General features: G+C 35.0%; 1 protein-coding gene across 1 annotated transcript; it reads left to right on the forward strand.

Annotated features, from left to right (window-relative positions):
* Window positions 1-1,353: 1,353 nt before the first annotated feature.
* Window positions 1,354-27,318, forward strand: LOC110466766 (phosphatidylinositide phosphatase SAC1-like). The gene is made up of 18 exons (XM_021523508.1): window positions 1,354-1,412; window positions 4,871-4,968; window positions 6,469-6,549; window positions 11,451-11,578; window positions 12,419-12,568; window positions 12,755-12,848; window positions 13,358-13,545; window positions 14,646-14,729; window positions 15,218-15,286; window positions 15,545-15,624; window positions 16,261-16,359; window positions 16,672-16,810; window positions 17,377-17,446; window positions 18,920-18,992; window positions 19,471-19,564; window positions 19,769-19,870; window positions 20,228-20,288; window positions 22,733-27,318. The coding sequence occupies exons 1-18, from the start codon at window positions 1,387-1,389 to the stop codon at window positions 22,855-22,857; spliced, it is 1,761 nt and encodes a 586-aa protein (XP_021379183.1). The 5' UTR covers window positions 1,354-1,386; the 3' UTR covers window positions 22,858-27,318.
* Window positions 27,319-27,520: the final 202 nt, after the last annotated feature.

The following is a 27,520-nucleotide window of genomic DNA, read 5'->3' on the forward strand; positions in this document are numbered from 1 at the left end:
CATCAGATTAATAGGTCCGACCTTATTTTATAAACGAACAACTAGGGTCCAACCGGTCCCACCGTTCGGATCGCAATAAACGAATGCAGCACAAGATTTTGTTTCTTTCCATTAATGTTTCGCAATAGCACTACCTAATCTCCCACAAGACAAGCACCATACCACTAACTCCATCAACACATCATCGCCACAACGTGTTACCTATTAGAATACCATACACACCACATCAACCTTGCAAGGCGAGCATTACCCAATGCATATGTTGTAATCGGCTTTGCGGGTTTGCTAAAGCGAAATCAGCTTTTGGCATCTATCTATTTTCTCTCTACTTCCGAACAATGAATCTTTGACAATACCTCACTTTTGGTCCTAGTGTTGATCGAACGTTCCCCAAGTGGAGAAGGCAGTGTGGTGTGCCGGTCAGGGTTCTGTACTGATCGAAGTCCTTAAACAATTTGGTTGGTATTGCCCTGCTAAATGTTCAGCATTTAGGCGTAATTGCAACAACGGGTTATATTATAATGTTACCGGTGAAATTCTCTGCTGGGTCAGCATGCATGGTATTTATTTCAATGAATTAGCACTCTAAAGTTGATATCAGACCCTCGCTATCGAAAAGGAGCAAATACATCAAAATCAATCCTTCAGCACACACGAATTCATAGTAACATATACGCACACAGGCATGCCTTGAATTACCTTAACTTTCAATAACACCCCCTTAACACATCAAACACTCCATGACCATATATGTCAACAACGTTAACCAACACTCATACCCGATACATCCCAAATATATCCCAAACAAAGGATTACCTGTACGAGTTGTTAATATTCGTTACAACACAGAAGTATACGGATTAACGAGGTGTCACTACAGAAATCACCAAAATATACGGACTAGCGACTTATCACTACACACAACACAAAAGTACGATTTTACTGAGCCGAATTAACGAGATGTCACTATACACACAATACACCAAATTACAATGACGTAAACTGTACACGTACGGATAAAATGTAAAATATACTGTCAAAAATTAAGTATCCTGACTAATAATGTTCCGGTACATAGTATACATTATATCTTCATTGTCTTTACTAGTTCAATTTTAAGCTTCTTTTTCTTGACTTGTTATTTTTTAATTACAAAGTATACTTTCATTCTTTAAAATCTACAAAAACAATTTATCGTTGACACAGAATTTTAAACCCTGATAACATTCTCTGAGATGTATGTTCCTTTCAATTGGCATAAGACCTATATCGTCTTTCTGTATTCTGACCATATTCTACAGGAAGCTAACTATGCTTAGATAAACTAACCGACAGAAAATCGGAACTCTTTCCTGTCGGTCGGTAAGGAAGTATTTTGGGTCCAAAATGGCGGTCTACGAATCGCTGCAATTGTAAGTGGGCGTACTGTTTACAATTTTACTCGTTTTATCTTTAATGTAATGTCCCGAGCATAACATAATGTTGTTGTGAACGTAGCCGATTGGTATATCCCCCAAAAAGGAGTGAGTCTAGTTTACTTTGTTTGTGATATGAGTGATACACCTGTCTGATGACGTGCCGGCTGCTCATGACTGATAGTGATATGACCGAGTCAGCTGGCAGTTCTAAGTATTTATGTTGTAGGTTTCCTTGCAGCACCGTAGGCATTTATTTTCATGAAAAAAAATATATGTGTGTTATAGATCAAATGAACAATTATACAACTGATATGTTGACAATTATAATGCACTGTACATAATAGATATCACGACTTCTATCATGATGATCACCTGTCAGTGATTTTTCTACTCTTTCGACAGAGGCATGCATGTGCCTTGTGATTTTGGCAAATTATCACACACAAAAGCATGATATTGGAAAAATAAAGTGATTCTTCAGAGTGTCGCGATGCAACAAAGTAATAGATCTCATATAAAATTACAATATATTACAAAAAATAAGAATATCTGTCTTTATAGTGCAGTAGAAGTGGGGAAAATGCACAGCCAGACTGGGGTTCGAACTCAGGACCTTCCCAACTCTAGATTGTCGCTCTACCAATTGAGCTACCTAGTGGCCGATGATCGACCCAGTCTAGGAAATAATTCTGCTTCTGAAAAAGGCATTTGATTTGATTTGCCTAATAACTTAAGTTTATTCTGGTACATACAGGATTTGAAAAATCCTGTTCACCGGACTCAAAATCATACAATACATTGTGCATGATAATAGTATTGATTAAACAAAATGTACAATGTAATATAAATAATACAGTCAGTTAAGTTCCGTTAAATTTAGATTTAAGTTCAAATTAAAAGTGCTACTCTGTAATTAGGATAAACCTAGTACAGTATTGATATTGATTTCCTTACCCATAGATGCTTATTTAGTCATCTTGAGTCATATGTAATTGCTCAAGAATGTATTTGATTCAAATTGAAATGTTAATAGTGTTATGTATTATGTGGAATTTTTATATAAGAATATTCAATGTTTAAACCTTGGGTTGGGTAAAAGATTGATGCATAAATAATCATTTAAATGATGAATGAAGAAATGAATTGTGACCATCAAATGATGGAATGAAAACATGTTTGCTTACCTATAATTACACAAATATACAAATTTTATATACAAAATATGTAAGAGAATGTATGTGATGTTTTATTTGTAAGAAGTTTGAATCTTTCAGTTTTCTAAGGCCAAGCAAAACATATAACGTGTTTCTGGAAACCCTACCTACTCTAAGTTTAAATGCCTGCCTTGAAAACTTTTAGTTAATTTTCAACGAAGCTATGTTAAAGTCAAGATCGCTCTCCTATACAAACTGTATAAAAGTGTTTTTTATTTTTTTTTATTTTTACCTACCGCCCCCAAACTATTTCAAACATGTTACAGGAAACACAATGATTTTTTGTTCGGTCTAACTGTAGTCTGGGGGAAGAGTGGAAAGATATTAATAAAAAGTATTTATCAAATCAAATCGGAACATATGTACTGATAATCTCCAACATAGACAGATAAAAACTATAGGTACATCAACATAGACAGATAAAAACTATAGGTACATGTATATCAACATACACAGATAAAAACTATAGGTACATGTACATCAACATAGACAGATGAAATATATAGGTACATGTATATCAACATAGACAGATAAAAACTATAGGTACATGTATATCAACATAGACAGATAAAAACTATAGGTACATCAACATAAACAGATAAAAACTATAGGTACATGTATATCAACATAGACAGATAAAAACTATAGGTACATGTACATAAACATAGACAGATAAAAACTATAGGTACATCAACATAAATAGATAAAAACTATAGGTACATGTATATCAACATACACAGATAAAAACTATAGGTACATGAACATCAACATAGACAGATAAAAACTATAGATACATGTATATCAACATAAACAGATAAAAACTATAGGTTCATGTATATCAACATACACAGATAAAAACTATAGGTACATGTACATAAACATAGACAGATAAAAACTATAGGTACATGTACATCAACATAGACAGATAAGAACTATAGGTACATGTATATCAACATAAACAGATAAAAACTATAGGTTCATGTATATCAACATACACAGATAAAAACTATAGGTACATGAACATCAACATAGACAGATGAAATATATAGGTACATGTATATTAACATAGACAGATAAAAACTATAGGTACATGTACTTCAACATAGACAGATAAAAACTATAGGTAGATGTACATCAACATAGACAGATAAAAACTATAGGAACATCAACATAAACAGATAAAAACTATAGGTAAATTTATATCAACATAGACAGATAAAAACTATAGTTACATGTACATCAACATAGACAGATAAAAACTATAGGTTCATGTATATCAACATACACAGATAAAAACTATAGGCACATGTACATCAACATAGACAGATGAAATATATAGGTACATGTATATTAACATAGACAGATAAAAACTATAGGTACATCAACATAAATAGATAAAAACTATAGGTACATGTATATCAACATACACAGATAAAAACTATAGGTACATGTATATAAACATAGACAGATAAAAACTATAGGTACATGTATATCAACATAAACAGATAAAAACTATAGGTACATTTATATCAACATAGACAGATAAAAACTATAGGTACATGTAAGATATAAGTATAAATAATTTAACTTCATGTGACATGGACAATAATATTTAATGGATCCTGACTTCCTGCATATATACATTACAGATAAAAAAGATGAGATTGATACATCATCACATGTGATTAGTGATTTACTTATTAGGGGACTGTTAGTTTTCTATATACACATATAATACTATTGCATCATTAAAAATGAAGCTGATACATGGTATATATATATTACATGTATATCAGCTCAACAGAAATCAACCGCCAATCAATGACTCTACCAGGTTATACTGGGTTTATCTGTACATTTATATAATTATAATTCATTCCATTATTCAGGTCATTCAAAAGTAATGATGAAACCCAATATTTGAAATGAATTGTTGAGATATTTATATACTTAAGTGAGTCTTCTAACACTTGTTTTGTTTTCACTAAATGGATAAAAGATCCACTCATAAAAAATGTTTTACAGGTTTGTGTGTAGTTTAGTAGATATCACATGTGCTCAAAATGTTTGAAAGTTAAGGGACACATACTACATACCATTACATATATATAAATAAATATCCCAAAGATACAGGTATTCATAATCATTATTTTCACCTTCATAGTTAGCATAAAAAAGGTGATAAAATGTAATATTTTCATAATTTATATGTTGATTTTTTTATTCTTAATTTTTCAGACATATAACTGCAGACAAGTTCCTGATTGCGCCCCAGAATGCCGGAGTCAGTGAACTTCTTGTGATTGACAGGATATCACACGAAATATCTCTCGAGGGTCAGTGTTTAACATGTTCAGGCATCAGAAAAGGACAAAAGTTGTTTACCAGCACTGATTGAAATCCTACCATCTTTTTGGCAGATTACCTTAGAAAACGTGATGTACATTTTCGTTTTTTTTTTTGAGTAGTTGGTATGATTATTGGTAGCTTATATTATGGAACTTAATTTAAGCACAAGATGAGGTTTTGAAAGGTCGTTTAAATATCCTTGTGCAAATATGGAGAGATAGGTAAATGCACATTTGATACCTTCCACTATTGTCTTCTCAATAAAAGTAGTAAACAAGTAACAAGTGAAGACAAAACTCAGTGTCTAGTATGACCTGTTCAGTGGATAAATTCTAATTTATCAAACAGCTCTGAGAAGATCAATCATGGGAAGTTGCCACAGGCTATGTTTATACACGTAAGTTAAATACAGTGTTAATCAAAGCTCCGGGCACTAGGACTTTGTACCAACCATATGTGTGTAATACTGGTAAAGTCACTAACAGGAAGTAAATGTATTTTATGTAGCGGTGCATGCTGTCTGTGACTGATATATATATTGAAAGATGGGTATACAAAAGAAATTTTTATTTGTGCAAAATAGGTATACAAAAGAAAACAAATGTGGTACATGAACATATATATATATGAAAAAGGAAGATAACAAAATAAGATCATGATGAACAATTAATCATATGGAACAAACCATAATAAGTAAGCAATGTATTCAATTTAGTTAATCTAGAACTTAGAAGCAATATTTCCAGTGTTGCCATTTTGAGGATGGTTACAAATACAACAAAACACAAAACAATATACCCCCCCCCCCCTCCCCCCCTCAAATAAAAAAAGAATGATAATCTCTTTTCCTTATTAAATGAGACAAAAAAGCTACCAATAATCATACCAACTATAAATTATTGTGATGTATTAAAACTAGCCTATTAAAGAGTAATGGGAGATCTTCCAACAGAAAAATTAAAAACAAATCTGTTGTGTGTATATAAAAATTATGATAGTTTTCAAGTTACTTTACCAGTCACATACACAAAGCTGCAAACCTCCATCACATTGTTTTAATTCTAAACCACTTGAGAGAATTTAAGACATTTGCTGTTTTGAACAAAGATAAAGAAATGTACATACCAAAGTAAGAGCAACACTCTGTCATTTTCCATGAGCAGTATGACCCATGGATGTTTTATCAGGGCTGCTTTCGTTTGTCAAATTCCAAATGGTTGGGCTGGTTGGACCAAATTTGTTTATTTATGAAATAAGGACAGAGGTGGGACCAAGTGATTTGATGTTGTTTTCTGGTGAGGCTTGAGTTTCAAGACTTGCTTTAACATTAGCAGGTCTGTCTGGCGTTTTCCCTGAATTGTCACATTTAAAAGTAGACAAACTGTCTCCTCAGCATAAATGAACAATACCATAGACCCTTGTTACATGCACTTCCTGACAGTAATTTGAATGTCCTTCCTAATCTAGTAATTATTCGTTTGTTTCAGCTCCACAATCTGCATTACCAGGGACAGACACATTTAAACAACAGATCTATGGGATCTTTGGTGTGGTACGACTCACAGCAGGTTTGTTACTATGGTAGCTAATGTGACAGATTGTTAGATGTACAACTATATAGCTACCTGTATTTACAGTTGTATATACATATATATATGTACAGTCAAACCTGTATTAAGAGGCCACCCAAGGGACCGGCAGAAATTGGCCGCTTAAGACAGGTGGCTGCTAAAACCAGGCTCACCCGAAAATCACAACCAAGTTGTCATACATGTATATAGAAGGACCATAATCTGACATTTTATTTGGGAACCTTTTTATGATGTGTTTTTCTCAGAGTTTAATTTCTTTTGCTTTATAGGCCTGTTCAAAGTGATAAACTGTGTCTAAAGAATGGTTGATTATTTTACCTGATTTCTGATAGCTTTATTTTTTTTTTTAATTTAATTTTTTTATTTTCAAAGATTTTCAGAACATGTACATTATACAGAACATCACATCAACACATATCCACACATTCACACATATCTACTATTGAAATTATCAGCAACCTCATCCTCCTCATCTGATGCTGATTTTATACAATCACCAAGACACATTCAATTTTCACACACTTTCACACATAGAATAGACAAAACAAAGAGAGAGAGAGAGAGAGAGAGAGAGAGAGAGAGAGAGAGAGAGAGATCAGACTGCCAAATCTGAGAAGATACTAAATAAAATAAATAACTGCTGTGAGTATTTGTCAATATTTTGTTTTTTTTAAGTAGAATAACAACTAATAACTTAATATAAATAGTCATAATATTCAGGGTTAGTTGAGGTCAAGCTCTACTAATTTTAACCATTTTTCCCATTCAGAAGTAAATCTTCTAAGGCCTTGTTCCCCTTTACCACGAGCAATATATTTCTGAACCTTATAGTAATCTTTAATCGAATTGACTAAAGCCGTCACATTAAGTGACTTATGAAAACATCTGGTTTTGTATATATATTGTTTAATGAACAGAGTAATTTCATTATCAATTCTGGTATAAATTCCAGTTTGGTTGATAAAACCAAAGATCATTGATTCTTTATTTAGTGAGAAAGGAATAGTGAGAGCACTTAAAAGACTTTCAAAATTGCTCAGAAATTTTTGTACTTCCCTGCATTCCCATAAAACGTGGGTAATTGTCTCCCTTTCTATGATACAAAAAACACAGTGTGGGTTATTTACAAGTCCAATTTTGCATAAATAAGAATTGGTTGTTAAAATATAATGATTAATTCTAAATTGCAACCATTGCAATTTTGTATTTTTTGTAACCCTGAAAGGAATAGCATATATTTTCCCCCAAGTTTCCTGATTATAGTCGAATATAGTTCCCCATTTTGTTTGAGCAGTTATTGATGCATTATTTCTGATAAGTATATTATAGAAGTCTTGAGAACCTTTTTTCTTCTTTAAAATTATTACAAGATGTAACGGTATAATTGGGTATATCACATTTTTGTTTGGCAAATTAAGTTGTTTCAGATAATTCTTTATGCTTGTTATCAAGCCATGATATTCTAGATAATTAGTTATTGTACCATGTAGATCACAAAATTCCTTAAAAGACAAGAAAGAGTAGTCTGTGTTGTTTTTCAACAAATCATTAATTATCATAATCCCGTTTTTAAACCACTTACTATAAAAAACAACTTTATTACCAACAGAAATATTTTTGTTATACCATAAGGGTGTCTTAAGTAGGGCAAAATTCTCATTTTTAAACAGCTCCTCTTTTGCTCTTAATTTATACCATGCCCTAAACACATCTTTCCAAAACACATTTTTGCAATTTCCTTGAACTTTATTAAGGTACTCGTTTCCTGAGTTAGCCAAGATATGAGGATTTACACAAGATTTTAAAATGCTTACCCATTTACCTTCTGATCTAAAAAACCTTCTTATCCAACTTATTTTCAGAGCTTCAATAAAAGACATTAAATTAACCATTTTTAGCCCACCTTCTTGATAATTTTGGATTATTATGTCCCGTTTAATCTTATCAGTTTTGCTATTCCATAAAAAATTGAAAAGAACAGAATTGAGCTGTTTTATAAATTTTTCAGATGGATTAGGTAAGGAAATGAACAGATGATTCATCTGAGAAATTAATAAAGATTTAATGACATTAATTCTACCAATAGGTGTGAGCAACCTTCTACTCCAGCTCTTAATAAGAGCTTTAAGTTTAACTAATTTTTTATCAAAGTTCATTTTAGGTATTTTGCAAAGATCTACATGGAAATCTATCCCAAGAAGAGTAAATTTATTAACTCCCCATCTAAGATTCATATTTGGAAGGAGAACATCATTGCTGTATTTTTTACTGCCTATCCAGACAACTTCAGTTTTACCTACATTTACTTTAAGACCAGATATTTTTGCATAAATATTTAGTTCATCAACCGCCCCTTTCAGTGATTTTTCAGAACCATCTAATACCAGAGAAGTGTCATCTGCATACTGAGAGTTTAAGATGGGACAGTTATTAACCTTTATACCAGTTATACTCTTATTGTTTCTAAGGCGGATTGCTAAAACTTCTGCACATAGTATAAAAATATATGGAGCGATGGGATCTCCTTGACGACATCCACGATTTATTTTGAAAAAAGCTGATAAATTACCCCCCTGGTTTATAGCAGAGCTTGAATTACAGTGTAAAATTTTGACCCAATTTCTGATATCGTTTCCAAATCCAAAATATCTAAGTACTTCGTCTATGAATTTCCAAGAGACAGAATCGAAAGCCTTTTCAAAATCAACCATTAATAACATTCCAGGGATATCATTTTCCTCTGTATATTGCATAATGTCATAAACCAGGCGAGTATTTTCTCCTACATAGCGTCCCGATATAAATCCTGATTGATCAGAGTTTATAATTTTTTGTAAAACTAATTTGAATCTACTTGTTATTGATCCAGAAGCAATTTTGTATACAATGTTTAATAGAGAAATAGGTCTCCAATTCTTTATAAAATACTTTGATTTATTAGCCTTAGGTATACAAGTAATTATTCCCTGACGTTGTGTAATAGATAGCTGACCATTTGAAAAACCATAATTTAATGCCCTAACCACAAAATTACCTAACTGATTCCAAAAACATTTATAAAATTCTGATGTGAATCCATCTGAGCCTGGGCTCTTATTACTTTTCATATTCTTTAGTGTTATAGATGCTTCTTTAAGTGTAATAATACCTTCCAAACTGACCGCTTCTTCAACATTTAATCTTGGAACATCAAAATCTTCTAAAAATTCATCCAAATCTATGTCATCGACTTCATTATCAATAGAATACAATTGTTCATAAAAAAATTTCACCTCATTTAATATATCTACTTGTTTAGTTAGAAATTCCCCATTTTCCTGTTGTAACTTTGGAATGATTTTTGATGTAAAATGTCTATTTTCTAAATTAAAAAAATAATTGGTAGGTTTTTCACCCTCATCAATCCATAAGGCTTTTGCACGTATTATACTCCCTTTTATCCTATGTACTCTAATCTTTTCCAATTCCTTTTTTTTCTCAAGTAACTTGTCTAAGTCTACATTATTCTCATTTTCCAGTTCCTGTATTTGATCTATTAAGGTCTTTTCCCTTGCCCAACACTGTTTCTTTTTATAGGAAGAATATGAAATTGACTTACCTCTAATTTCCATTAATAGTGTTTCTAAAAATAACTGATCATTTATAACAAACTGTAAATCTGAATCAGGTATATCATCTATATTTTCAGGATTATATATAGGAAGGCAATACTGTAATTTAACTGTTTTAATAGTATCATTAATTATATTAAGATATTCCAGGTCATATAATAAGGAACTATTTAACTTCCATAGACCTTTACCTTTTTTAAATTCGTTAAATTTTAACATAATTTTGGGGAAAGAATGGTCTGATCTGTAACCTGGATCTATACTTGTCTCACATACACTTTGTAATAAGTTCCCAGAAACCAAAAAGAAATCTAACCTAGCCTGCTTGATAGGTTTACTCCTGCGCCATGTATATCTGGAAATGTCAGCATGCTGTTCTCTAAAAACATCCACTAAATCAAAGTTATTTATTATTTCTAATATCCTTTCACGAGCCTTTGGATTATTAACATTTTTGTAGCTTTTATCACAATCTAAATCAGGATTAAGAACTAAATTAAAATCCCCACAAATAACACAGCTATCATTTTTAAACTCATAGAGAGTTTCTTCTATTTTATCATAAAAAGTTGGGTTGTCAGAGTTTGGACCATACAATGTAATTAAAGTTATTTTCTTACCTTCAATTTCTAGATCCAATGCCAAAAAATTCCCTGTCAAGTCTTTTTTTTCCTTTATCACCTTGACTTCAAAATTGTTATTGATAAGTATTGCTACCCCCCTTGCATTAGATTTAAAAGAATTAAAATAGCAGTTATAGCCCCATTCACTCAGTAATATTTCTTCCTGTTCATCGGTAAAGTGAGTATCTTGCAGACAGTAGATATTGTATTGCCTATCCCTTAAATAAGTAAAAACATCCTTGCGCTTAACCTTGTCACCAAGGCCCTGGCAATTGGCAGATAATATCTTAATTCCCTCCACAACTGTTTAAGAAATTACAATGCATACAACAATGTATGGAGTTACAGCAGGCAGTAAAAATTGACTGACGGAAACTACACAGCAGTAACAGTATTTGCCCGGCGTGATGTCTGACACAAGAGATGAAATAAAGAACTGAACACAGAGAAAAGACACACAAAAGAAACACATAACGGACACAAATAAACATTTAAAATATCAAAAGTGGTCAAGCTTTATTGATTAATATACTGTTTTCTCCAGCTTGATGTTTTCCTATAAAAGTTTGGTACATGCCCGGCTAAAATACACTACCTGGTTATGTAATATCATTGTATGTTTGATATCTACCTGTCCATTTAGGGCCCTACCTGATCGTGATAACGAATCGAGAGAAGGTGGGAGACGTTGGCGGCCAGACAATATGGCGGGTCACAGACACAGCTTTGTACTCTTACCAAAAGACCATGCTCCATCTGACGGAGAAACAGGTGAGATGCTCCATAACACCACAAAGGGTATATACTGGATAATACCATCTGTATGTGTAGCAGCCCGAAATATGAAGGAAAATTACTGTCTTACTGGCAAGACAGCTTTTCCAGCAATGCAGTGTAACGCTGGGATTTGCAACATTGAGTGTAGTCATTGGGTGGATGGGTGGCAGCTTGCATATTTCATTTGTAGATATGATCTTACCCTGATAAGTAATATCTTACTTAATTTTTATCTGAGCTCAGATAGACTTTACCTACTCATTAAACCTCGTGTGAAGGTGTGTGCCTCCTGTTAGTAAGTAAGAGTTGCTGCCCTTGTTGTAAATTGTAAATTTATCTGTTCAAATACGTCCTTGGTTTGGGTTGCCTTGAAACTTAAACATCAGAAATACTTAGTTAGGCATAATGTTTTTCATACCTTAATATCAGGCTTAAAATTGTGTACATTTTTCAGGAACATATTTGCTGTAACATCGTGAATCACTGGCTACTAATGTATTCTGTTTCTCACAACTTTTGATTTATTACTGCTGATGCTGATACATATATACAGTAGTAATGTGTTAAAGTTAGATTTTGGTTTACAGTTTTAGTTCTATCTGACAGAGAGAAAAATGAAAAGATGTCTCCATGTATTGAAGAGCAGTTGCTATATATCTCACAATATCCCAGGTTGACAGCTGATTGCAATAGATCATTTTAACAGAATATAAAAAACATGTTCCTAAATGTTATAAGTTATATATGATTTTTTTACTAGATGCTAGGCATTGGTGAATTTGCAATAAATTAACATTTCGTTAATGACTGTTAAACTTTTCTCATTATGTGTAGATTATGGACAACAGGACCTACCTATCTATGATCGAGCTGGCTCTGAAAACCGAAAGCTATTACTTCTCTACGACGTATGACATCACTCACTCGCTACAACGACTCCAAAACACCAGCCCAGATTTCCTCAGCATGCCACTTCATGAACGTGTAAGTATAGACCCTGCTGTGTCTACCAAACATTCAACCTGTTTTACGTTTTATCTGTAAATATGTGTAACCTAAGATTATTTGTAACTTTAGACCTACCTCAATGTTTGTATCATATTCCAATGAAACAGTACTGTTGTTTCTGTCTCAGAAACATTTAATAATAGCCTCTGTTTTGTCCTTCAGGCAGATGCACGCTTCCTGTGGAATGGACATCTGATGAAGGAGCTCACCCAGCAGCCAGAACTTGGTCGATACTGTCTCCCCATTCTCCTTGGCTGTATCCTTCTATAAATTGATCCCTAGCTATAGGCTATTCTTGAAACCAGAGCCAATAGGAGAATCTTTCCAACCCTAACTCATTCACCCCTGAAGACCTATTTGAACTCTTCCAATTTAAAGGTTGGAACAGTTCATTATGAAATTTCAGGGGTGAATGAGTTAAGGGCATGGCAAAGAATTCTTAACTTTTGGCATAAGATTCATTAAAGTTCAAAACGGAAGTTTCCTGAAATGTTTGACATTAAAAAATCTTATTCTTAGGGTTGAGATGTTTTGGTCATACCCTCAAGGTAGAAAGCGGTTCACTTAGCTGATTTGTCTTCTAAGACATTACATTACTCCTAGATCATACTACTTTAACTCATTCACCCCTGAAGACACATTTGAACTCTTCCAATTCAGTGGTTGGATTAGTTCATTATGAAATTTCAGGGGTTAAATGAGTTAACTGAACCGGTGAGATACTGTACATTAACGCTGTATTATACTACCCTAACTTCGCACCAGTCATTACTGTGAAATCCTGTAACATCAACAACAAGCCGTTCGACTACATTCTGATCTCTCGGCGATGTATATACCGGGCCGGAACACGTTTCTATGTACGGGGGATAGACACCGAGGGACAGGTGGCTAACTATGTTGAGACGGAACAGATTGTGCAATACGACGGGCAGAAGTGTTCATTAGTACAGGTAAGGCCATTACATCTCTCGTTAGTACAGGTAAGACTTTTTTTTCTCTCGTTAATGCAGGTAAGGATGTAATATATCTAATTAATACAGATGAAGATGTTATATATCCCATTGGTATCATGAACACTGTCAACCAGGTTTTCTTTTGTGTCTGTCGGCATTATAACTAATACCATTACAATACAACGATCAATAACCTTTGTTATTTGATATTCTCATGAGTTTACCAAGAATCGGAATGCAACATAGCAAAAATAGAAATGTGCAGGCCCACCAAATTGTCAAATTAAGGCTCTGCTAAAATAACCTGCTATATAATAAGTCCCCAAGTTTAATAAAGATCATTGAAATCAGCACTCGCACTTTTAGTATTAAAACACGTCATTATCTTACCCATGTTACCTGAATGTATGTTACTTTACATAATCTGGTAGTATCTGGTTATTTGTACCTTTGTTAAATTGTATGAATTTGATGAATTGTCAGTATAGAATTGCTCACAGATTTATTTCTTGCAAAAAAATTAGTAATTTTCAGAGAATAGAATTTTGATTCAACTAAAGTTTTGATTGAACTAAAATTTTGTAAAGAGCTGAAAGTGTTGAAATATCTTGAAATTCATATCTATTCATTTTGATTATCAAAAAAGGTCAAAACCAGAAAAGAGCTAGAAAATGATTATACGTATGCAGAGATGTAAGTGTATGTGTTGGAACACCGTTTTATCATGGTTTAAGGGTATGCTTCCTGTTACCCCATATAACTGCTGCATCTGAATGAAAATATTAATGGCAACATATAGCAGGGAAGTGACTCCTTGTGCACACATGTGTTACAACATATAGCAGGGACGTGACTCCTTGTGCACACATTTGTTACAACATATAGCAGGGAAGTGACTCCCTGTGCACACATGTGTTACAACACATAGCAGGGAAGTGACTCCTTGTGCTCACATGTGTTACAACATATAGCAGGGAAGTGACTCCTTGTGCACACATGTGTTACAATTTAAGAGCTTTGCTAGTGCCGAAGAGCTATGCTCTTATAAGCTTTACATCGATATTTTGTAAGAAATTGTGTTCTTTTCATTTTTGCAGACAAGAGGATCAATACCAGTATTCTGGAAACAACGACCAAATCTGAAATACAAACCCAAGATAGCCATAGACACAGCTAACCATGTAAGTAAATATTATACAGGCTAATAAAAAATACAGCTAGCAATGTTAAGTAAATGTAATACAGGATAGTCAGACACAGCTAGCCATGTAAGTAAATACTGTACAGGCTAATAAAAAATACAGCTAACTTTGTAAATAGATAGGGTACAGGCTAATAAAAAATACAGCTAACTTTGTAAGTAAATATTATACAGGATAGCCAAAGATACAGGTAGCCATGTTATTAAAGTAAATATTAAACAAGATAGTCAAAGATACAGCTAGCAGTGTAAGTAAATATTATACAAGAAAGTCAAAGATACAGCTAGTCTTGTAAGTAAATATTATACAAGATAGCCAGACACAGCTAGCCATATAAGTAAATATTATACAAGATAGTCAATGATACAGCTAGCCATGTAAGTAAATATATACAGGTACACTTACCTGAATACAACTACAGCTGTACAGTATATAACATACAGTATAAATGACATTGTATGTTCTAGCATGAAGTGTTCAAGCGCCACATAGAGGACCAAGTGTTTTACTACGGGGAGCAAGTGGCTGTCAATCTGGTGAGTGACAGGATCTGTTAACAACAGTAAATAAATAACAAATCTGAGACTTTTCAGTTCTGACTACATACTAAGCTTCAATGGACATTAAAGGGGTGAGAGAAAAACCAGTTGATTTTTTTGCTCACTTTTCAACAAAATGGTAGTGTCTGATTTTTTTAAAGCAAAGTACAAACAAAAAAGGGAAAAGGAAAACATCAAAATTTCATTCGTCTATACAAAATGAACATTATGAACAGCATGTTATTTATTTGTCAGATAAATTCATCAGGATCAGAAGGCCAGTTAGAAAGGGCTCTGTCCCAGTCCATCACCAGGCTTCAGCACCAGAGACTCAGGTAGGGCAACAGTGCCTTTCATATAAACAAGATATACAAATGCATTACATACCCGACACAGGGATTGAATTTTGGTAAATAAGTTACATACATATTATATGGAGCCTTTTCCTTTACTGTAAGTATCAAGTGGCTCCGGATCCCTCTGAATTAGGTTTCAGTACTTGTAATAGTGACTCCCTTTACTGTAGGGCCGTTTTCGTTTACACGATTGAACTGGTTTGACCAGTTGTTCGTTTATTAAATAAGGTCTGACCTAGTAATCTGATGCTGCTTTCAGGCGAGCCTTGACAAAGCCTTGCAAGGCCTGCATAAACATTTACAGGTCTGCCAGGATTTATACCTGAAAATGTTACATTTAAAAAGACGGTCAAACGGGTTGTTCCGCATTAACAAACAGGCCCTAGGTTTCAGTACTTGTACTAGTGGCTCCCTCTACAGTAGGTTTAAGTACTTGTACTAGTGGCTCCCTCTACAGTAGGTTTTAGTACTTGTACTAGTGGCTCCCTCTACAGTAGGTTTAAGTGACTATACTGCTGTCTCTCTCTAATGCAGGTTTGAATATATTGACTTAACATGTGACACTGTTATAGGTACTAATAGTTCAACTTATTAGTGGTTTCATCTTTTCTGTAGGTATGAATATTTTGACTTCCACCACGAGTGTCGAAAGATGAGATGGGATCGGCTTGCCATCCTGATAGATCGCTTGTCTGAAGACATCAACCGGTTTGGGTAAGACTGCTGCACTTATGATCTTATATATATACATGTACTCATTATTGACTCTTTCACCCCTAGGTAACTTTAGTAGACTCTACCATACAGTCATGATGAGTCCATTATGGTCTACAGTGGTGAAAGGCTAGGACTAATGGAATTCTGAAGTTGACAAAATGTGATGTAAAGTTACTGTTTTTCGGAATGAGAATTTTTGAACATGTGTGTTTCGTGATTCTTCAACTTTTTGATAATTGCAGAAAATTGTATGTAAAAGTGTTTTCAAGACAGTTTATTAACTTGTCTATCTTGTATATAATCTGACAGGTATTACATGGTGGGAAATGATGGCGTAGCCAGTGCGTACCAGAAAGGAGTGTTTAGGACCAACTGTATTGACTGTCTGGACAGGACTAACGTTGTACAGGGCATGATTGCCAAGGTGGTTCTACAGCAACAATTAGGGGTATGTATATTACTCGGGGTGCATGTCGCACCTTTTTCATTATACATGTACTGATTTTTGCAATTATTTATCAAATATTGCAATTATTTAAGGATTAACTTGAATATATTTTTCATGTTATGGAGATATAACACAAAAAACGGAGTATACTCTAAATAAACCGTGAAGCAGTTTATGATGAGTGTACACTCCAATTTGTTTGTGTAATAGCTCCATAACATAAAAAATATATTCAAGTTAATCCTTATAATTTAATCAACTATACACAATCCCTGTGGAAATCAACTTTTATTGATGGACTCTGTTCTCTTAGAAATTATTACGCCACTGTATCAGCCAATCAAAAGCGATGTTACTAACGGCAACATCATTTTTTTACGTTATGGGCTGATAACATAAATTTAAAGCTAATGAAAATGTTTGTTACAAGCAAGATTAAACATTTAATTTAATTCGTAAAATATAGTCAGAGGTTAAATTTGACGAGATCATATGATTGGATGAAAAAAGAACATGCTTTGTGTGTTGGACTGGTTATCTGATTGATATGAACTTGTTACTTACAGAGACTTGGGATAATAGAAATGGGACAGAAAATAGATGATTTCACAACTTTCAAACGCATGTACAACAACAGTAAGTATTTAAAACAAAAATGTTTTCAAGAATGCAGTAATCGTTTACGTGTGTTGTTTCAATGACTAGTACAGTACTTACCCTGTCACCTTCATCAGACAAATGACCAGTGAAGCATGTGTACACAAAGGTGTCAAATATGTGCGTGTTGGTAAGATAAAATTGAAGTCGATTCAGATATGCTATAAGAACACTTTTAAGTGTGCATACGCTTATAGCATATTGACGATTTAATCCCTGGCTCCCTGCAGTTTTGGACTTATTCATGACATCATGTAGAGTTAAAATCATGTCAGTGTTTAGGTTTAAACTGCCAGGGATTAAACCCAAACATTGACATCAATTTAATTATGCCCATAATCATCTTACACCACTATATATGTGCACACCTGAGTTTGATTTTACATACCCTACAGGTTAAATGCCTAGTTCCACATAATTATGATCAAAAAGGTAGATTGGTTTAGGTTTCCTGGTGCCACAAAGGATCAACTGGCAAGATCAAGGTATGGGTTTAATCTCTGGTGCCACATAGGATCAACTGACAATATCAAGGTATGGGTTTAATGCCTGGTGCCACATAGGATCAACTGACAATATCAAGCTATGGTTTAATCCCTGGTGCCTCATAGGATCAACTGGCAAGATCAAGGCATGGTTTAATGCCTGGTGCCACATAGGATCAACTGACAATATCAAGGTATGGTTTAATCCCTGGTGTCACATAGGATCAACTGACAATATCAAGGTATGGGTTTAATCTGTGGTGCCTCATAGGATCAACTGGTAAGATCAAGGTATGGGTTTAATCTGTGGTGCCACATAGGATCAACTGACAATATCAAGGTATGGTTTAATGCCTGGTGTCACATAGGATCAACTGGCAAGATCAAGGTATGGTTTTAATGCCTGGTGTCACATAGGATCAACTGACAAGATCAAGGTATGGGTTTAATCCCTGGTGCCACATAGGATCAACTGGCAAGATCAAGGTATGGTTTTAATCCATGGTGCCACAAAGGATCAACTGGCAAGATCAAGGTATGGTTTTAATGCCTGGTGCCACAAAGCATCAACCGGCAAGATCAAGATATGGTTTTAATGCCTGGTGCCACATAGGATCAACTGGCAAGACCAAGGTAAGGGTTTAATCCATGGTGCCACATAGGATCAACTGGAAAGATCAAGGTATGGTTTTAATACATGGTGTCACATAGGATCAACTGGCAATATCAAGATTTTGGTAAAAATGCCTGGTGCCACATGGATCAACCATGGGCAGCTACTGGCAGTTTGGTAGATCAATACACATGTACTACGTTTTGATCCTTAAAACAGCAAAAGTTCAACATCTTCAGGGTCTGTTATGTGTTTGCAGAAAACAGAAATAAGACATTTTAAAATATCTGTTGAGACTCTTACATAACTTAGTCGAAGACTCACCAGTTTACATCTATTGATTTATATTTACAGTATGGGCAGACAATGCTGACTGTATATCCAAACAGTATGCAGGCACTGGTGCCCTCAAAACAGACTTTACCAGGTTAGTTAGGCTTTGTTGAATTTTTAAAAAGTTCTGGTTTTAAAGGAAACTTAGTTCCAAAATCTGACAATTGTATTGCCTTTCTCCACGATAGTAATCTATAAGGAATTTTTGAGGTGAATATGCAGTTATATTGACCAGAGAAAGACAGAAGACAAAGTGGAGATCCAAGACAAAGTGGAGATCCATATGACTTTCAGGTCCAGATATAGCCTAACATTGAGAGAAATTTAAAAAACAAAACTTAATTGCTACAATAGATATAATATTATGCTGATTTTCATCATTAAACAAGATGGAATGTAAGAATATCTTCAAGAGAAAAGTTAATGGATTTGGCAGAGAGCATTATGATTATTGACTCAGACATAATTACACCCTGGCAGATAAAAGTTTTGTATATAACTAACTGAGAAATGTTGACCTTTGAATTTAAGTTTAACTTGACCTTGACCTCTATGTATTTCCATGGTTACAGACTAGGGAAGAGGACAACGATGGGACTGTTGATGGATGGCTGGAACTCCCTCATCAGGTACTTCAAGAACAACTTCAGTGATGGCTTCAGACAGGTAAGCTCACTCTGATAAAAAAAAACGAGATGTTTTTGCAAGTTATTTATGGCAGATGTGACATTCTTTTTCTCAAAGTAACATAAGTAAAATGTTGAAACCATTAAAATCCTGAACATCATGAATGCCAAATTCAGACATTTTAAATTTGTTCCTCACTAAACTTTATGCACTGTTTTGATATCCATATGTTATTACTTTAAGGACTCGATAGACCTGATACTAGGTAACTATGTTGTGGAGGATAATGAGGGTGTGGTCCATCCCACTCCCCTACAGAAGCAGCGGGACTGGAAGTTCTATGCAGTAAGTACACCCCAACACCTCACACCCCAACACCTCACACCCCAACACCTCACACCCCAACAGAAGCAGCATAGCTTGAAATTGTTAACAGTTCTTGCTTCTAAAGTTAACATTAGTTTTGTGTCTTCCAAACAAGAAATTTTCCCACAAGGATCAAACTTTGAAACAATATCTTTTTCATGGTCCCATGGGGTTCATTATAAACATGTTCATTGTATCTGTTCTGAGGATAGAATAATCTTATTTTTTCGCTATGATTCTCCTGTCTTTAAGCTATACACATTTTACCAATAATGCACTTAGGTGTCTATCTAATTTGTATTGCATACTTACATTTTGGACTGTTTTGACGTTTAGATTCCTGTGATATTTGTGATTGCCTTGGCCATGTGTACCATCAGCATACTCATGCCTGACGGTAAGTGTATTGTTAGCACTCTTTGTATGCTAACGTTTCCAACAACATTACTTAGTGCAAGATAGGTTTAAAAAAGTATGGTAATAAAATATTCAAGTGATTCTTTCTCCGAGAATAATTATAACCAAAGATTTATACATAGAGAAACTGATAGATACCAGGAAGTTAGCCTCAAGAACATTTCAGATTACTGGTACTTGAAACCGTTTTGTATGAAAATATGACCCCAGAGATAATGTTAAATGGCACACAAAAATATAGCACAAAGTTTGTTTGGTAGATAAGGAAAATGGTGTATTGTTTTACTTATAGCAGAGCTAGACAATAAGGGTAGCCCGATAGTCTGAGACTAGTGAAATCTCCAGCTGGACTGCAGGGCTAGACAATAAGGGTAGCACGATAGTCTGAGACTAGTGAAATCTCCAGCTGGACTGCAGGGCTAGACAATAAGGGTAGCCTGATAGTCTGAGACTAGTGAAATCTCCAGCTGGACTGCAGGGCTAGACAATAAGGGTAGCCTGATAGTCTGAGACTAGTGAAATCTCCAGCTGGACTGCAGGGCTAGACAATAAGGGTAGCCTGATAGTCTGAGACTAGTGAAATCTCCAGCTGGACTGCAGGGCTAGACAATAAGGGTAGCCTGATAGTCTGAGACTAGTGAAATCTCCAGCTGGACTGCAGGGCTAGACAATAAGGGTAGCCTGATAGTCTGAGACTAGTGAAATCTCCAGCTGGACTGCAGGGCTAGACAATAAGGGTAGCCTGATAGTCTGAGACTAGTGAAATCTCCAGCTGGACTGCAGGGCTAGACAATAAGGGTAGCCTGATAGTCTGAGACTAGTGAAATCTCCAGCTGGACTGCAGGGCTAGACAATAAGGGTAGCCTGATAGTCTGAGACTAGTGAAATCTCCAGCTGGACTGCAGGGCTAGACAATAAGGGTAGCCTGATAGTCTGAGACTAGTGAAATCTCCAGCTGGACTGCAGGGCTAGACAATAAGGGTAGCCTGATAGTCTGAGACTAGTGAAATCTCCAGCTGGACTGCAGGGCTAGACAATAAGGGTAGCCTGATAGTCTGAGACTAGTGAAATCTCCAGCTGGACTGCAGGGCTAGACAATAAGGGTAGCCTGATAGTCTGAGACTAGTGAAATCTCCAGCTGGACTGCAGGGCTAGACAATAAGGGTAGCCTGATAGTCTGAGACTAGTGAAATCTCCAGCTGGACTGCAGGGCTAGACAATAAGGGTAGCCTGATAGTCTGAGACTAGTGAAATCTCCAGCTGGACTGCAGGGCTAGACAATAAGGGTAGCCTGATAGTCTGAGACTAGTGAAATCTCCAGCTGGACTGCAGGGCTAGACAATAAGGGTAGCCTGATAGTCTGAGACTAGTGAAATCTCCAGCTGGACTGCAGGGCTAGACAATAAGGGTAGCCTGATAGTCTGAGACTAGTGAAATCTCCAGCTGGACTGCAGGGCTAGACAATAAGGGTAGCCTGATAGTCTGAGACTAGTGAAATCTCCAGCTGGACTGCAGGGCTAGACAATAAGGGTAGCCTGATAGTCTGAGACTAGTGAAATCTCCAGCTGGACTGCAGGGCTAGACAATAAGGGTAGCCTGATAGTCTGAGACTAGTGAAATCTCCAGCTGGACTGCAGGGCTAGACAATAAGGGTAGCCTGATAGTCTGAGACTAGTGAAATCTCCAGCTGGACTGCAGGGCTAGACAATAAGGGTAGCCTGATAGTCTGAGACTAGTGAAATCTCCAGCTGGACTGCAGGGCTAGACAATAAGGGTAGCCTGATAGTCTGAGACTAGTGAAATCTCCAGCTGGACTGCAGGGCTAGACAATAAGGGTAGCCTGATAGTCTGAGACTAGTGAAATCTCCAGCTGGACTGCAGGGCTAGACAATAAGGGTAGCCTGATAGTCTGAGACTAGTGAAATCTCCAGCTGGACTGCAGGGCTAGACAATAAGGGTAGCCTGATAGTCTGAGACTAGTGAAATCTCCAGCTGGACTGCAGGGCTAGACAATAAGGGTAGCCTGATAGTCTGAGACTAGTGAAATCTCCAGCTGGACTGCAGGGCTAGACAATAAGGGTAGCACGATAGTCTGAGACTAGTGAAATCTCCAGCTGGACTACTGCAGGGCTAGACAATAAGGGTAGCACGATAGTCTGAGACTAGTGAAATCTCCAGCTGGACTGGTGGTTCTAAAAACCACAAGCCCAATTGACTTGTCAGAATTTTATATTACTTACCTTGTTGAATATAAGTAAGTGGAATTTGTACATGAACAATTATTAATTGGAAACAACTACCCCAATTGATAAGTGATGTTCAACATTAATTTCTAGCCCTGTATAGTACACATTTTGTTAGGTAATAAGGAAAACAGTGTATCTGTTTATTCCAACAACATATGTTTTGTAATTTGTTTTACAGAGGACATGACGGAACAGTTTGTGTACGTGCTATTCTGGGGATCAGCCAGCATCATCTCCATGGCAACAATGTACATTTATGGTGCAGCATTCATAGACAACCCAAAACTTGTACACACTCGATAGATGTGAAATCGAACACAAATATTTCCTTTCTTCTCCAGAAACACTTTCCTCTCATGAAAGTTTTGCAGTTTCAGCAATAGAACCGATACAGTTTCTTCCGGTGACATATCTGGGTAGGATGTCGGGGTACATACATAAAATTTGTGAAGTGTTCTATTCATTGTTAAAATAAGTTTTATAAGCTACTAAAAAACTTCAGATACTTCAAAAGAAAATTAAGGGAAGCATGCTCCAGACCGTCTGATCAAGAGGTTGGACATAGTACTCACGAGTACGTCTACTACCAAACTACTAAACCAGTTTTCTCTACCAATTCACATGTTGTAAGAAGGTAGCACTACATGGCAACATACGTTCAGGAATAATGTAATAATATCAATGACATATTCAAATGATCATGGAATGTAGTTTAATTGTGAAATACTTGTATATAATGAGCGAGATTTCCATCAATTGTTGTACAAATGTAGTATTATAATGTTAAGGATCCCTGTACCACTGCCAAAAACTGTAACTTTGCAATTGGAAACTGACTTTTCCAGCATGACTATAGCATCAATTTTTTTAAATGAAAACCTTACACCGCGAGGCTTGAAACAAAATCAATAAAGATGGGACTACAGAACCCATATTTTGAGGCTCCATTGATAAACGATATATGTTCAACAACAGTGTTCTGAGCATAAAAAACTAGTGCAACTAGACTGGGATTTGAACCCTGGACTCTGGATTGGTGTTCTAGTGCTCTAAGTCTCCCGACACAACTATGCTACAATTACATCGAACATGAAATTAAGGGGAGGTAACTGTTTACAAAAAAACACACGGCAGTGGGACAGGGATCCTTAAGTAAGCTGTACATGTTTATTCATGGTGCTTGAAAATTGTATGTTATTTATAATCAATGTACAGTGATTTATCTTCTAGTTGCTCATTAACTTATTATTTCACCTACCTGAAGAGCAAATGATCTTGTTCAGTTGCACATTGTCCATCTGTCATGTTTTTCATTTAAAAGACCACTAGTCTAGAATGGCTTAACAAATTTTGTTAAAATCTAAGTTTAGAGCATGCCTGAGACAAGGAAACTCACTGTTGTATTATTTAAAGAAGGGCTAGTTTTTAAGACCAAAGGGTGGAGGGAAGGGCCCAATAGGGAAATTAGGGTAAATATTTGAAGCCTATTCACTATGAATGGTGGAAGGATTTCAACCTGTATCGGTATACTGACTCCCTTGGCCAATGAAATAGTCATGGGGACAGAGGTGTTGGGGCCCAATAGGGAAATACGTTAACATAATTAAAAGGCTAAGAGGCAGAACTACATATGTTGTGCTTTTCCACGTATGGGTTATTTTTTAAGAATGAAAATACTTCACTTTTTTTTTCTTTTTTTCTTTCTAATAATATTTAGAGGGAACTAATAATATTTAGATGGAACAAAAAGCATTTTCATTTATACTTTTGACAGTTCTGTAGCTGCGGTATGAATGATAATATTTTTTGTAGTAAGGGTTTCTGATGAACAGATCATGATACCCTTGCCCTATGACACACAATTGTATACCGGTTGATATTTGTGTAATGTAATATTATTGTTAAGTTATTGATTTTTGCAATTGGTTAATATGATACGATATGAACCTGAATAGTAGATATTAACCAAACTAAAGCCATCACAAATATCCATAACTGTTTTAAGTATCAAGGTATTTAATTGAATAGTTTGGGTGGTAGGTTTTCTGTCATATTTTATAGTATTTTCCAGATTGTGGTAAGTCAACAATCAGGATTAAGTGTTATGATCAAGAACATGCTGACCAAAACAATATGTTTGTTTGTTTACAACCAAGCATATAACAAACATAGTTTCGAGTCAAACATGCATGTTCTACAACAGGTTAAGGGGATTTCCCGAAAGGCTATATTTAGAAATCCATATTCACTGAAAAACGGATGTACTGGAAACATACTTATTTTAGCAGACTGAGATTTTAGTGCAATATTGAGTTATAAAAGATTAGCACATTGATGAATTGGACCATCTGTAAAAAACGCAATAGAAAACAACATACAGCAACTAGCACAATCATAATACAAATGTTTATTGCAATAACCGAAATGGGAAAAGCGCCAAAATAAGGTTACCACAAAAATATGTATGCTTACAGTACTTGAGTTTTTTAGATGAGGTCGTGTTTATAGGTACCACCCAATGGGATTGTGGGTACACCATACAGGTGGTGATTTCTCTGACCACGGTACATGATTACTGAATTTAATATTATATGCTTTGCTGTTTTTTTCCATTTTGGTAAATTTCTTGGAGTATAATTTCTCTAATAATTTCATTATATTATTGTTATAATGATAGACATATCATTTCCATTCCAATAATTGTTTAAAAAAATAAATTCATTTGAATTCTCCACTATTTAAAAAAAAAAACTATGATTAAAATGAGTCTATTATGAATGTATGTAACTTATTTTAGAGTTGGTCCTATTGTCTAATTGCCTATACTGTATAGTATTTTTAATATGTGGGGTCACTATTTTGTGTTTTCTTTTCGAAACATATTCGCAGGGAATAAATTTCACTATACACCGACTTCCAATAATTTGCAGGTCACTTACATATCAGTAAAATTTGAAATAAACATTATTCAAGCTTGCAGTGCAATGTATTTTGAGCATCATCGTTTGGGAGTAAATCTCTTGATTTAATTAAAATTCTCTTCAAATTCATGTAAAGATGTTGAGTTATATTTTCATCTGGCAACAATATACAGTTCTTTGACAGTGTAACATCTCCATATTGGAAGTAGAAACTGGTGTGCAGAATATTTAGCTGGTGTTTAGAATTCATGGATTTTATTCAAAAGGCGAATATAGCGAAAATAAAAACCCTACGAAATATAACTGCAATACAGTATTTGTGCATTAGTCAGAAATAAATCAGCTTGAGACTATGTTTGATTTTCATGGTACAAGTAAAAAAAATTCTACAAAGTAACTTTTATGACTATGTATACAGGAAGATTTAAACGTTAAGTTGGGCAATAAATAGTTACATCTTCTTTCCTGAAACACTAGGTATTTAGAGAATCATATGTCACAGTTGGGTAGAGTGATCCAGTTTTATATGGGTTGTTTTGTTGGGGTTTGTTTGGGTAATATTTTGATAAGGACCAGACAATTCCTATAATGGATATTTTTCGAGAGAATAAAAACGCTCTATTCATTTGGACCTACATGTATGTACATTTTTTTCCAGTTCAAATTATTTATCATAACCGTTATCAGTATCATTTCAGTTCATGTTTTAATTGTTAATGGTTCAGGGAAGTCCAGAGGAAGCTGGTGAATCCAGGGTAGGCTGGTATACACCGGGTTCCATCTGAAAGTCATCACAATTTCACACCTAACTTTTTATCCGAGTTATTTCATGGATTATGTTAACTTATTGATTGGTGTCTAGAGTGACGAGGTGTTATTTGGTAATGTAACTGCGCCGGAATGACCTGTCGCGTTGATAGTTTTAAGGATCACTGTCCCACTGCACTGTGGTTTTTCGTGTATATATATATATACAGTAACCTAGCTCCCCTTAATTTCGTTTTTGATTTAACTAACCCAGTTGGTCTAGGATACCTCCGTCAACCACGTAACCCAGTCGGTTAGAGTGATACTGTAATAATATATATTTCGGGGTTGGAATCCCAGTCTAGCTTCTCTAATTTGCTTCGCTCACAACACTGTTGTGGATTGTATTTGGTTTTATCACTGACCAGAGACGTATATAACACATACGTCTCTGCACTGACTAAGATAATCTAATTCTGTGGTTTTATCACTGACTAAGATAATCTAATTCTGTGGTTTTATCACTGACTAAGATAATCTAAGTCTGTGGTTTTATCACTGACTAAGATAATCTAATTCTGTGGTTTTATCACTGACTAAGATAATCTAATTCTGTGGTTTGACTAAGATAATCTAATTCTGTGGTTTGACTAAGATCATCTAAGTCTGTGGTTTTATTTCGTCTTTATTATTTTTCACAACTGTCCCGCATAGCATGGTTGTCTTTTCAGAAATGATTTATCAAAGTTTAATAGTTGCCGGAAAAATAAGTTTCCATTATTCGTTAGAGTTTTCGGCAGTGGTACGGGGGATCCTTACCATTTTAAGTTATAGAACAAATTCTTACAGTTGAAACAGCCCCGACCAATATTATATCGTCATTTTCGAACTCTCTGTAATAGCACCTGTCAGATAGAAATAGTTTACACAGAAAGATTAAGGTGACAGTTCATTCTGGCCTAGTTGTGTATTTTATGTTCCAGTATTTTTCGTCAACACACAAAGACTTTTAACACTAACACTGTGAGGATTATTTATGTGTATAATTTATATCGATATTCAAGATGGCTTATGTAAATAAAGAATTCAATTTGAACATTTCCACTTGTATTTTGTAACAAATATTCAATAAATGAACAGTAATATTCCGAAAGAGTATTGAAGAAGAATCAAATATACTGAAAGTAGATGGCAAACCTAGGATGTGTTACAAATAATTGAAACACAATTTAGTGCGACATTTTATTGGTCATTATGGTTTAACGGAAAAAGAATGAATAAAATGGCATATAAACTCG

The sequence above is a fragment of the Mizuhopecten yessoensis genome, unplaced genomic scaffold (genome assembly GCF_002113885.1).
Source record: "Mizuhopecten yessoensis strain PY_sf001 unplaced genomic scaffold, ASM211388v2 scaffold11145, whole genome shotgun sequence".
Lineage (NCBI taxonomy): Eukaryota > Metazoa > Mollusca > Bivalvia > Pectinida > Pectinidae > Mizuhopecten > Mizuhopecten yessoensis.